Source organism: Ranitomeya imitator, chromosome 8 (genome assembly GCF_032444005.1).
Source record: "Ranitomeya imitator isolate aRanImi1 chromosome 8, aRanImi1.pri, whole genome shotgun sequence".
Taxonomy (NCBI): domain Eukaryota; kingdom Metazoa; phylum Chordata; class Amphibia; order Anura; family Dendrobatidae; genus Ranitomeya; species Ranitomeya imitator.
The window spans coordinates 152,692,182-152,706,463 of NC_091289.1; the positions used below are offsets into that span (position 1 = coordinate 152,692,182).

The window sequence follows — 14,282 nt, forward strand, 5'->3', positions numbered from 1 at the left end:
CTTTTTTTTTTTTCACTCTATACTCTGATTCTTGCTGTCTTTCCCATGCTTCCTTGTCACCTGCATTTAATACTCTTGTGCAGCATATCTCTGCTGTCTTGTATTACTGGTCAATATTACGGGTAATAAAACTGCTATTGACTCCTGGCTAATTTTTTACTTTCTCTTACTGTCCATTGGTGGACACAAGAATATAGATATAGCTGGCTGCCATTAGTATTTGAAGATTAACTGTCATTATAGTTTTATTTCCTAAATCAATAGTGCATGTGAAGATGGGAAACTTTATAATCCTTCTATATTATTTCTAAACACACTTTTTCCGTCATTCCTTTGTATCTCCGTTCATACTGCACCCACACACACAAATGATACACCATTGCCCCCTTCAGCAAGAAAATAGCCAAACAAACCACACATCCTCCAATGTGATCACAAAATACAGTTTAAACATTAATTTTCATAAACCAGCAGTAAGGAAAAGTGACCTGCAGATGGCACCACACTACCCCAAAGCACAATACTACAAAGCTGCGTTCAGACATCACAAACCAATCCAAACAGATTGCACACTTCACTGCAGGTGAGTCACATATGCAAACACATTTGGAAACATTCACTGCCTATTGTACGTTTCAAGCTGCATTTGGAGCTCAAACCTGACATTGTTTGGGTTTGGAATTACTTTGCAGGATGACTAGGAAGACAGACAATGAAGTTAAAACCCAGAGTGTTGGAAGTATGGATAAAGTATGTTCACATTGTTCAGCAAAGCTCTATTTAGGTGAAGTCGGTCATGACCAATCTGCTTCCACAAGGGAAAGGTTCAATTACATGCCATTACTGTTTGTAAAGAACTTCAGACACCTATTGAAAAGAATGATCACGTAGCTCAAAACTATTTACTAAATATAGGGCAATTTAATAATGCTTTGGCTTTTGCATCAGTTCAAGTGAACGCTTCTCAATATTCCTGGTAGGGGGCCATATTGTTTCAAAATACATGGCCAGGTTTATCGCATGGTGGGATGTTTACAACCACCTGAAGGGGTTAACCCAACTTACGCAGGCCTTTTCATTCTCGATTTTTGTCGCTGCATTGCAGCATCGTATTGACAATCCAGCCAATAGAAAATGTCGACAAGATTTAATGGATACATTGTAAACCATGCTAACAAACCATAACCCTTATGCACACATGTTCAAGTATATCAAAGATGTCTCACCTGATGCTTCTCAGTTGCAATTACCATTTACTACTACTACTAATGCATTCCATCCAGGCAGATCTAACGGAAGTGGCAGCTGTGTTTCTTAGTTATGACACCACCAGGCAAATTTGATTTTTCTATCTACTCAAAATCAAATGGGCAACTTCATAAAATATCTTACTTGAATCCACATTCTGATCCAATGTGCTACCCATTGCTTTTCCCGTGCGGTGAAGGAAGGCAACATGTCAATGTTCATGCTTCAGCTGTACGAACTGTCACTACTCAACTGTAGTACTATTGTTATTGGTTCGCAGTTAGAGATGGTTTCAGTATACTTCATGCGTCAGGTAAATTATTTCAACAGTACATTGTAGACAGTTATGTAAAAATAGAAGGGTCCAAGGTTAGCGTGTATTCGCACACATCAAAAACAACGTAGAGCTGACAGTTACAAGGGTTTAATGGACTTTCTTCTGACCAGCTTGCTTTTTTGGAAATTGCCTGCACCCCCGACGACCAATGTGCGAAAATTTTGTACAGGCCAACTAGTCTATCTTATTACAAAAATATGCTTCTTCCAGATCGTCCCAACTGATCATTAATTTTCAGTTTTTGGGTAAAATCTGTCTTCAGTCCTATGAAGAACTGTAACTGACGTTTCAGAAGAACTTGTAGCAAATGTCGGTATCTGCCTTTAGCTCCTCTCGTATCTTTTCCTCTCCATAGAATGTTTAAAGCACCAACTATCATCTTATCTTGGCAATGGAAAATCTGAATTCGGTGAATAGAGCGAATAGTTATTCTAGGAGGTGAAAGGAGCTAATTTTTCTGATCAGATATAAATTACAACGTTACAAAGTTTATATGATTTAAAAATTAAGAAACAAATTAATTAAATGGAAATTAAAGTGACGGTTTCTCTTTTAGGCGTTTTCTCCCCCTACCAGCTGTGACCCTCCTTCTGTCATTGAGTTATTCAGTTTGCAGTAGGAGAAGTTGTGAAACATAATGACCACATTTGTTAAATGAAGTAAATAATAACTCTAAAAGACCATATTGTTGGTGGGCTACAGGAAAGTCAATCTGAGCTGTGCCACGTTTTTGTTCTAGTTGTAGCATAGTTAGCAGTGTGGTTACTTACCCTCTAGAGAGGCAACGGGATGATCTTCGATCTGTGTATTCCCAACCTAACAGAAGGCAAGAAAAAATTGTACCTGCCAATCCATCATTTCTGACTCCTACCTACGGTGGCTTAGTGGTTAGCGGTGCAGCGCTGGGGTCCTGGGTTCAAATCCCACCAAGGACAACATCTGCAAAGAGTTTGTTCTCTCAGTGTTTGCGTGGGTTTCCTCCGGGTTCTCCGGCTTCCTCCCACAGCCTAAAGACATACTGATAGGGAATTTAGATTGTGAGCCCCATTGGGGACAGCGGTGATAATGTCTGTAAAGCGCTGCGTAATATGCTAGCACTATATAAAAAAATAAAGATTACTGTTGGGCTAAATCTCATTATCTCCATGCCTGCAAGAGGGGCATAGTTGATGGGGAAGTAGTGCTTAGTGTCTGCCCCCTAGTAGTCCTGTGTACCTCAATGACACCAACAAAAAAAGAGGGTTTTCCACCATTTCAATTTTTTTTTTTTTTTAAATAATGTAAGAGATAAGAAGCGTGTGTCCAGTAGATCTATATTCTCAAGGTACTTTAATCTTGAAATTTTACCGGATGTGGATGTGTGGCCTCCAGCTACGTAGACTACGTTATTTTATTCCACATAACAATGTACGGTACATGGTCCCATAATCGATTTCACAAAGCATTCATCTTTCACTTATGCGAGTCCAGTATGTGAAAACCCATAGAAGTCCTTTTAAACCGGTCTTTCGGCACAAACATTGTAACCTCGTCTTCCCAGTGTTTGTGTTCCTTTTACGGCTGGTAAACATATTGTAGGAGTGTCCGTCTTTGAGGATTATAGACAGTCTTTTGTTTTCTTGTAACAATAAACTTGCTTCTTGAGCCGGACCAGTAGGAAGTAAACCATCTCAGAAACACTTTTTACCATCGGATCGTGAGAACTGTTTGTTGGTGATAACGCTGACGTGATCTATTTCTATCATATTCGTTATTGTTTTTCCGAAAAACTTGAAATGTAATTTTCTCTCTTCCTTTTGAGTTACATTTATTTTTATTTCCTGTGTTTTTAGCCTGTCGTCGGGATGCAGCAGTCTGTGTTGGAGTGTCTGTATATTGCTCATTCTGTGGGCGAGGAGCCTTTGTATACTTCATGTATGCGGTAAGTCCAGGGGGAAATGTAAAAATGGTATTTTGTAGGCATGTTGTGCTGCATTTAGCTTGGATGAAAGTGTATTTACATATGCTGATTAATATTGCAAAACATACCAGTTGTATAACATGTTTCTTTTTTTCTTTTTGCTTTATCACCCTCGTAAATTAGATGGATTGAGAAGTATTTTGTGAAATGTTGGTGTGAGCGAAGCTTTGCCAATTTGCCAGCCGACTTGCAGACAAGCTGCCTTAATGTTTTGGTTCAGTCACTTGTGAGTATAAATAAGATAATTGTCTTTATCTCTATTTTATGGCAGGATGTCCAGCAGTATTGATAAACTGGTGGTCTCGGGCAGTAACGTTTGTTTCCATGCTCAGTCGCTTTTGGCTACCCCAGAGTTTTTCTAATATATTAAATTGGACGCAGTCAGTGATGCATGTGGATCCTGAACCTAACGAGATTTGCCTCGTATCCTGTCAATGCTGCCTAAATCCTTTAGTTTTGTCTGTATTTTTATAATAAATTTTGCAAACATAAGGTAGTGTCTCAACGGAAGCCAGAAAAAAAACCTAATAGAATCGTACAACATCATAGACAGAGTTAATTCTGCTTACCCAGCAGATGTGGCGCTCGCTGGATAAACTGAATTATCTATAATCTATTTATTTAGATCAAAGTTAAAATTAGCTGCTAGCTCAGTGTTTCTGTTCCTGTCTTTTGTTAACAAGGGTTTTTAAATAGGTCACTGCCTCCAGGATCAAAAATTAATTCTCTGTGCCAGTAGTGTGGAGACCAGTGTCTGCAAATGACTGACATGTTTTAAAATGTGCAGCAATGACAGTCATCCTGGTGTTAATGTGATCGCTCGGGTCTCGGAGCGATTCTAAATACCGTACAAGAATAGATTATTATTTGCTTTCTGCAGACATCAAGATGGTAGAAATAGCCGAGATGACATATAACTCGGCCTACATCTAGGCTTTCGTTCACTTGGGTGTGGTTTCCAAACAAGTGTCGTGATACAGGACGATGATCCTATGGTGATCACACATGGAAGAAGTAAACAAAATTGAAGTTTAACATCCCATAGCACACCCCAATAATGCCTCACTATTAGTACACAGGTTATTATATTGGTGTCTATCGTGGCCAATCGGTGAAGGAGAAAAGTTTTAATAGAATCCCTCGAAATTGTGCTGTACAACATGAAGATGGTAGTGTCTCAGTGTGACTAATGATTGTCAGGATTGCAACATAAAATCAATCTCCGTTGGATTTTTATTGTAGATCACAAGGTGCATTCAATTTAGTGATGAGCGAATATACTCGTTACTCGAGATTTCTCGAGCACGCTTGGGGGTCCTCCGAGTATTTTTTTAGTGCTCGGAGATTTAGTTTTTCTTGCCGCAGCTGAATGATTTACATATGTTAGCCAGCATAAGTACATGTGGGGATTCCCTAGCAACCAGGCAACCCCCACATGTACTTATGCTGGCTAATAGCTGTAAATCATTCAGCTGCGGCAATAAAAACTAAATCTCCGAGCACTAAAAAAATACTCTCAAGACCCCCGAGCATGCTCGAGAAATCTCGAGTGACGCGTATATTCGCTCATCACTAGCAATCTTCCCTTCCCCCTTAGACTTCAGTGTAAGGATTCGTGCACATGTTGAACTGATTTTCTCAGAAGAGCAAATCGGTCCAAGTTTCATCGGTGGTTTTTGATTCGATTTCTGATCCGTTTTTTATACAGACCCATAGGCTGTGTTTGCACGTTTCGTTTTTGCAGCTTTTTTTTTTCTGCAACCAAAACCTGCTGTCCTTGCAGTAAAGAAGCTGCTTGCAAAAAAACAAGTTGTGCTGCATATTTGCTGCCTTTTTGATGTCACTTTTTCATGCTGATAAAGTTCAGTGCCCCCCCAAAAATCATTATGCAACTTCCTTAAAGAGAACCGGTCAGCAGGATTTTGCTTAGTAAACTGCAGACATTGACAGGTTGGCAGTGTTAAACTGATTAAAATGACACCTGGGGTAAAGAAATACATTTTGTGGTTCTTGTGTAATCTGTGGTAGAAATTTTCAATTAATGAGATGCTCGTGCTCCTCGGTGGGACTGTAGGCAGAGTGTGATCTTCCTGCTCTAAGCCAGAGAAACCAAGGCAAGACCTGCTAACAGGTACATTGTTAACCAGCAACATATTAACCCCTTTCTGACCTCGGACGGGATAGTACGTCCGAGGTCAGATCCCCTGCTTTGATGCAGGCTCTGGCTGTGAGCCCGCATCAAAGCCGGGACATATCAGCTGTTTTGAACAGCTGACATGTGCCCGTCATAGGCGCGGGCAGAATCGCGATCTGCCCGCACCTATTAACTAGTTAAATGCCGCTGTCAAACGCAGACAGCGGCATTTAACTACCGCATCTGGCCGGGCGGCCGGAAATGACTGCATCGCCGACCCCGTCATATGATCGGAGGTAGGCGATGCTTGTACATTGTAACCATAGAGGTCCTTGAGACCTCTATGGTTACTGATCGCCGGTAGCTGTGAGCGCCACCCTGTGGTCGGCGCTCACAGCACACCTGATTTTCTGCTACATAGCGGCGAACATCAGATCGCTGCTATGTAGCAGAGGCGATCGTGCTGTGCCTGCTTCTAGCCTCCCATGGAAGCTATTGAAGCATGGCAAAAGTAAAAAAAAAAAAAAAAAAAAAAAGTAAAAAAAATGTGAAAAAAATATAAAAGTTTAAATCACCCCCCTTTCGCCCCAATCAAAATAAATCAATAAAAAAAATCAAATCTACACATATTTTGTATCACCGCGTTCAGAATCGCCCAATCTATCAATTAAAAAAAGCATTAACCTGATCGCTAAACGGCGTAGCGAGAAAAAAATCAGAAACGCCAGAATTACGTTTTTTTGGTCGCCGCAACATTGCATTAAAATGCAATAACGGGCGATCAAAAGAACGTATCTGCACCAAAATGCTATCATTAAAAACGACATCTCGGCGTGCAAAAAATAAGCCCTCAACCGAGCCCAGATCATGAAAAATGGAGACGCTACGAGTATCGGAAAATGGCGCAATTTTATTTATTTATTTATTTTTTTGCAAAGTTTGGAATTTTTTTTCATCACTTAGGTAAAAAATAACCTAGTCATGTTAGGTGTCTATGAACTCGTACTGACCTGGAGAATCATAATGGCAGGTCAGTTTTAGCATTTAGTGAACTTAGCAAAAAAGCCAAACAAAAAACAAGTGTGGGACTGCACTTTTTTTGCAATTTCACCGCACTTGGAATTTTTTCCCCGTTTTCTAGTACACGACATGCTAAAACCAATGATGTCGTTCAAAAGTACAACTCGTCCTGCAAAAAATAAGCCCTCACATGGCCAAATTGTCGGAAAAATAAAAAAGTTATGGCTCTGGGAAGGAGAGGAGCGAAAAACGTACACGGAAAAACGAAAAATCCCAAGGTCATGAAGGGGTTAAGTCGCAATAAAGATGGGTAAGAATATGTAATGATGTGTTGTCAGTCAGGCGGAGGATTCTGCACCTTTTCTATTGTCTGTTAACTTGACTGTCGTTCTGTTAGCACATTTTTATTTTTTATTTTTTTTAATCATGGCACACTGTTGCGTATACCAAAGACTGTGAAGTCTGACATGCCATATTGTCTGCTCCTACCCCCCCCCCCCAAAGTGTTAGTGCTTCCACTATTAACAAAGCAGATGGTGCCGGGCGCTTTCTTTGTAAATTACTTGCAGAGTTTCTTCACAAAATCTATTTTGTTGTTCAGTCTTACAGGAATGCAGCTTTTCTGTTGATGGAAAGTGACAGGCTGATCAGCAGTCTTCCTGGAGTGAAGTGGGCAGAAAGGGCACGGAGTTTGGCATCAGAATTGCAGGAGGAATGTGTGAAATTTATGGTGGCAAACTTCTCCCAAATAATGAAAAGTGAAAGTTTTGCTCACTTGTTACAGGTAAAAGCTAAGTAAATTATGTGTTTATATTTGTCTATTCCTTGTAGCCTACTGTAAGATATATATATATTTAGTCCTAATTTTTTTTTTTTTTTTTTAAAGTAAAATGGTTTTAATTTATACATTCCTGGATCATTTAATGCTGCAGCTCTCTATGCACACTTATGTATAGCAGGTGAACCATTTCCAGTAGGGAAACTCCGTTGAGTATTGAGAGTTAACTTTTCAACTTTTTTTTTTTTCTTTTCTACTTTTTGTAAATGGTCATTAGTATAAGGGCCATGATTACGTGTAAAATACAGAATGACAGCCACTGTAAAAGTCCATGTAATACATTAATCTTTAAAACCCCTACATGAATGGGCTGCAGACCTATACAGATAGTGTCTACTGGTTTTCATTGGAATAACTTTTTTTTCTTGAATACCAACTTTTACAGATAGCAAGACATTAAACATTCATAATTTGCAGTCATCGGTTAGGGTGGCATGAGTTGCCTATTCTATTGTGAATACACAACGCAAAGAAAACCAGCAATTATCTATCCACTCTATCTTAAACTAAATCATTCAAAATCTGAACTTCTTGTGTTTCCTCCATCTTGTAACTAAATACTAATGTTTTCACTCTCCAACTTCTGCATGCTTACTATTCCACAACCAAGTCTTACTTTTGTCCCCCATCACACCAATTTCAATACCTCTTCCTTGTGCCAGTCTCTGTTTTCTAGAGTGAAGCAAAAAGATTTGCAGGACATTGGTGCAGCAGCCATATCATTAGCCTGAGGTCCATGCACCAGAACCTACTCATGTCTGGTAGCATCCCCAGCGCCTCTTTTCATTACTAGACCTGACGATGCCCATGCGTCGTACTGCAACGATGATGTCACGTCAAGCTCATGAATAAGAAAAGGTAGCAGGGGATGCCTGCCGTTAGGAGGAGGTTCGGAGGGCTCTAATATGGTGGTCATAAATTACCTTTGTCACTGGATCAGGGTACTGCAAATCTTTTCGCTCAACTCTATTGGTCTCCTATTTACTTTTGGATACAATTGAAATTTGGAAAGCACTCCACAGTACTGCACTTCTCCATATCCCATCCCTCATTCTTGCCTCATGAGTTCTCTACATTCTGCCAACACTCTTAAGAATTTCGCCAAGGTGGACAAAATGTGTTTAAAGGGAACCGGTCACCTCCTTTATTTCTATTAAACTGCTCCCAATGCCATGTTAATGATGCACATTGCATCACTAACATGTTTGTCTCAAGCAAAGCGTCCCAATTTTTTGTGCAAAAATCACTTTTTATGTTTTGATTATTGCCGACATACCTTGTTTAAGTCATTGGGGTGGGCAGCTCTAGCTTATTAGTCACTGTCAATCAAATTTGAAATTCTCCATGTCCATCGTATTAGGGTATGTGCACACGCTGCAGATTTTGCTGCAGATCCGCAGCGTTTCCGCAGCTGTGGGTCTGCAGCAGTTTCGCATGCATTTACAGTACAATGTAAACCTATGGGAAACGCAATCCGCAGTGCACATGCTGCAGAAAAAACCGCGCGGAAGCTCAGCGGTTTACATTCCGCAGCATGTCAATTCTTTGTGCGGAATCCGCAGCGGTTTTACACCTGCTCCATAGTAGAAAACCGCGGGTGTAAAACCGCAGTGGAATCCGCACAAAAAACGCGGTAAATCCGCAGGAAAAACATGGTGTTTTTGCCCTGCGGATTTATCAAAGCTGCTGCAGAAAAATCCGCAGTGAACCATTCTACGTGTGCACATACCCTTAGCTTTCTTTACAGTCACTGCTCCCTACGTCACCGCAATCTCCCAGCGGATCCCGCACTTGCTCAATACTGTTCAGCATTCCAGGCATGCACACTGAATCTGGGTGTACGTTCCAGCTTCATATCCTTTGTGACACTGAGCATCAGCGTGGCGAGCGGGAAGACAGGCACGCATAGCGCATAATTTGTCATGTGGCCACTGACGCTCTGCGGCTGTGGAGCATGAGCACATAGGATATGTACATCACTAGCATGACACTGGGGGCAGTTTCATAGTGATAAGTCATGACAAGTTCACTGTAAAATAGTCAGCACTGCTGGAATAAAATACTCTTGCTGTGATGAATTGGAAGATTTTTATTATCACTTATTATTATTATTATTATTATTATTATTATTATTACTGAACCGGCATTTTTCTCAAGTGAAAATAAACATACAGGACAGAGAAACACTGAAACATTTAGGCCATGTGCACACGTAGGAAATGTGGTGCAGAATTTTCTGCACTAAATCTGCAGATTTGATGCAGTTTCTGCGCAGTTTCTGCGCAGTTTCTGTGCAGTACAATGTAAATCAATGTGAAAAGAAAAAAGCTGTGCACATGGTGCAGAAAAATCTGCGCAGAAACGCTGCAGAACTGCACAAAAGAAGCGACGTGCACTTCTTTGAAATCTGCAGCGTTTCTGCGCAGATTTTTCTGCACCATGTGCACAGCCGTTTTCTTTTCAAATTGATTTACATTGTACTGTAAATCACAGTGCAGTTCTGCAGCAGAAAAATCTGCTGCAGTTCTGCACCAATTCTGCACCAAATCTGCATAGTGTGCACATACCCTTAGGCCATGTGCATATGTAGAGTATTTGTTGAGGTTTTTTTTTTTACCTCTTTATTTGTAAATACACCAAAGAAAAAGCACTAAGCGAAAAAGTAATAAAATATATAAATTTTATTATAACACCAATAAAATCAATCAAGTAAATACCATACATAACCAAGGGGAACCAAAAAATACTGAAAAACCACAAGGTATGGCTGGAAAAAGTGGTAACAGTCAATATGGAGTAACCTTCACAATATCAGCATCATCATAATGACAGCAAAGTAATCACATGTTCAAAGGACTTATATATAAAACATTAATAATACACCTGATACCACAGCCATCAATGACAATGAACCCAAAGCCAGTGCATATATATGATAAAATAATAGTTTATATGAAGATAAGGTGCAAAGTACCTGCTAGGAATAAATATAAGTATCAACAAATAGTAACATTTTTAAGGGTTCAGGATCATTGTAAGCCGAAGCATCAGAGGATATAATAACAGCATTAGAAAAAAGCAAGTAAAGGGAACATATTTACCCAGTATAAACCACCAGCCAGGGACCCACGACACCCGACGCACGTTTCGCTCAGGAAAGCTTCGTCCAGGGGTGACCACTTCGGCTTACAATGATCCTAAATAATTTATATATTTTATTACTTTTTCGCTTAGTGCTTTTTTTTTTGGTGTATTTATGACTATTTGCCTGGCGTAATAATGATTTAGGTGCGGTTTATAGGTGTAACTCTTTATTTGTAAGCCAAAACCAGGAGTGGAGCAATCAGAGGGGAAGTTTACTAGAAACACGTCGCCACGTCTGTATTTATCACCCACTCCTGGTTTTGGCTTACAAATACTGATGTAAAATACTGACTGAATACTGAACGAGGCCTTAAAGTCTAAAAACGGCACCAAGATCACGAAGATGCGACAACTAGAGGATTGAAACAAAATTCCAAAAATAGGAAGAATTGCATCTACAAAAGCTTTTTCTTTCTTTATTGCCTCTCATTCGGGGACACAGAAACCATGGGTGTATGCTGCTGCCACTAGGAGGCTGACACTATGCAAATAAAAAAGTTAGCTCCTCCTCTGCAGTGTACACCCCACCGACTGGCATTAAACTCTTCAGTTTAGCTTAGTGTCAGTAGGAGGTGGACACGGGTCTTTCATTAGACCCTTATCTACCTCAATGTGCGTCGTTTCTTTTCAGGTTTTCCGGAAGGGATACAGGGTGAACAGTCACACCTGTACTCCCACAATGCGTACTATGAGTACGGCGTGTACTGCCACCCCGTATCCTCATAGATCCCTCTCCAGGACCAAGATCCTAGCACACAAGTGTGCTCAGAAGTCCGGTCCTGGCTCCGTCCCCCACCCACTCGCCCACCAGAGCCTGTCGGTTGCGGAGACGAGGACGTCCATCAGCCCCTGGACGTCTGATACCTTCCAGGTTAGTACCGGCGTGGGATGTCTAAGGTGAGTATTTTCCCTAACGGTCCCTAAGGAGGTGCCTTATTTAGGGGTTTCAGGTGCAGTCACCTTCCCTGCTGGGCAGAGGTAAGGGGTCCTTTCCCGAGCTGGGCCCCATCTCTTTCAGCCGCCGCAATGCTTCTGTGGCAGCGGCCGCCTTGCCCCTGTGCCCGGCGCAGCTCGCTACAATACCTTGCCATGCACTCTGTTCCGGCCGCTCTCAACGGTGTACTAGCACGGCCTTTCTCCGTGCGCCGCACTGCCTGCGGCTGTCCGGCCCCGGCCACTGTAAGCGGCCGTTCATTAATTTTCTTGCGGCGGCTCTGCTAAGCCGCCGCACCGCTGCGGGTCCCTGCAGCTGCGCTGTTCCCGGCCGCTGTATGCGACCGTCCAGCCCACCTTTGCACGGCGGCTTGCAGGCCACCACACCGCTTTGCGTCTGCCGCGGTGTTCGGCGTCCTAGCTGCCGCGCCGTTCCATTTCTTCCACCAGACGCTGCGGCCTTCTCCGGCACCCATTTGTAATTTAGGCCCCGGCTTCCGCCGGGGCCTACTTCCGGCGCCGGTCTCCGCCCCCTTTTCCTCTTCGTCAGGTGGGCTTTTCTCCTGCCCGACAACCTCTCTGTGGCAGGGGCACTAGTCCCGCCCCTTTCCCCACCCACCGGCGCCATCTTGGAACACGAGGTTCCTCTGCAGACACCTGTCGCCACAGCACACGTTCGCAGCTCGGCACCTCCACTGATCCAGTTTGCGGCAGGAGCCCATACCTCCTGCCAGAGGGACTACTTTCTGCCGGAGGTCCATTCCATCAAGCCGGTCAGCTTCCTCGAGATTCCGTTTTCATCTGCCGTGAGTAGCTCTGCACTGCAGACTGACACCCCCCTCTGCCCCACTGTCCCCTAACCCACTGGCATTTCTTCAGGGACCTATCAAAATGTCTAACTCTAAAGGGGGCAGCTCTCGCCCCCCTACTTCTTCATCTTCTGTCTTAGTCAAGTACTTTGCATGTTCGTCCTGTAACAGCAAACTTCCCTCAGGTCAGTCCTCTCCGCTATGTCAGTCCTGCAGCAACCCGAATGTTCCCACCGCCCAGGACCCCCGGCCGTTCCGCCCGAGAGTGATACCCCCATCCCAGGCTGGGCCTCCTCTCTGTCTCAATCGGTGGCTGATCTAACACGGGTGTCTCAAACCCTGGTGTCCGCGCTGGATCGGTTACCCCTGCAGACCCCCGCAGTGGCCAGCGGGTCGCAGGAACCGCCGCCCGAACCCTCCTTGATAAGCCACAAAAGGTCCAGACAGGAACGTCGGTCTGAGTCCTCTTCTCGCTCTATCTCGCCACACGGCCCTCCCCTGCGGTCGATGCCCCCCCCATCCTCCTCCCCTGAGTCAGGCGAGGCATTATCTGATGCGCCCTCGGAGGATATTTCGGAGCTGGATCCTAACCAAATCGCCACCATGAGGGAGACGGTCCAGAATCTCATTGAGGCAATAAACCAAACCTGTGGCATCAAGGATCCCTCTACGGAACCCGCAGATCAGGCGGTTTCGTTTAGACGGGCCAAACCACCTTCTAAATTTTTCGCTCCTCATCCTGAATTCGAGGAAATCTTGTCCAGAGAGAGAGGATCCGACCAGACGTTTTCAGAGGGGAAAACGCCTGGGGGTGTTATATCCTTTTTCACCAGAACTTACCGCCAATTGGATGGTCTCTCCCTCGGTGGATCCCCCTGTTTCCAGGCTGTCCACCAACACTGTGCTTCCACTGTCCAGCGGAGCATCTCTGAAGGATTCTAACGATAGTTATAGAATCCTTTGCGAAATCTGCCTTTGAAGCGGCTTCAGCGGCTCTATGTCCAGCTTTTGCTTCCACTTGGGCCTCAAAATCCATCTCAAAATGGGCCAAGGATCTACGGCGAGGTATCCTGGACGGGGCGCCTCCCGCGCAATTAGCGGAACTTGCCAACCAGATTTCCCATGCTGGTGAATACCTGGTCTCCGCCTCCCTGGATGTCGCGTCTTGTGCGGCTCAGGCTTCCAGCAATGCCGTTGCCATTCGGCGGACCATTTGGCTCAAGGCCTGGCAGGCGGACTTGTCTTCCAAGAAGTCCCTCACTAGTCTGCCCTTCCAGGGCTCTCATCTCTTTGGTTCCCAGCTGGACCAAATCATTAAGGACGCCACCGGGGGTACAAGTTCTCTTCTCCCCCAGGCTAAGCCTCGTCGTCCTCCTCCTAGACGGCAGTTTCGCTCTTTTCGGCCTTTTCGTCGCTTCGCTGTGGCAAACTCCTTTTCCCAGCAGCACCAGAGGCCGCAGGCACGTCAAGAGAAGAAGGCGGTGTCCTTTAGGCCCACTCCGTCCTGGCGTCCTCGCTACTCCCAGGGTAGATCCTCCAGGCCCAGGACTGGAAGATCCACCTCCGCATGACTCTCGGCAAGACTCCAGCCCAACTCCCAGATTGGGCGGCCATCTTCTCCTTTTCAGGTCTGGATTTCCGCAGTAGAGGATGCATGGGTCAGGGAAGTTGTATCCTCGGGATACAAAATAGAGTTCGCTTCCCGACCCCGGGATCGTTTCTTCCAATCCCGTCCTCCAAGAGATCCCGCTCTAGTTCCGGGCTTCTTCGCAGCCATCACTTCTCTGCTCAAATCCGGGGTAATCATTCCCGTCCCAGAAAAAGAACGGTTCACGGGTTTCTACTCGAACCTTTTTGGG

The 14,282-nt window shown here is 43.9% G+C and overlaps 1 protein-coding gene across 2 annotated transcripts in view; it reads left to right on the forward strand.

Moving 5' to 3' along the window:
* Window positions 1-14,282, forward strand: part of BTBD8 (BTB domain containing 8) — a 100,653-nt gene that overhangs the window by 40,866 nt on the left and 45,505 nt on the right. For both annotated transcript variants that reach the window (XM_069737558.1, XM_069737559.1), the window contains 3 exons: window positions 3,418-3,506; window positions 3,669-3,771; window positions 7,301-7,483. In XM_069737558.1, the coding sequence (XP_069593659.1) occupies window positions 3,418-3,506; window positions 3,669-3,771; window positions 7,301-7,483 (375 nt within the window). The remainder of the gene's footprint in view (window positions 1-3,417; window positions 3,507-3,668; window positions 3,772-7,300; window positions 7,484-14,282) is intronic.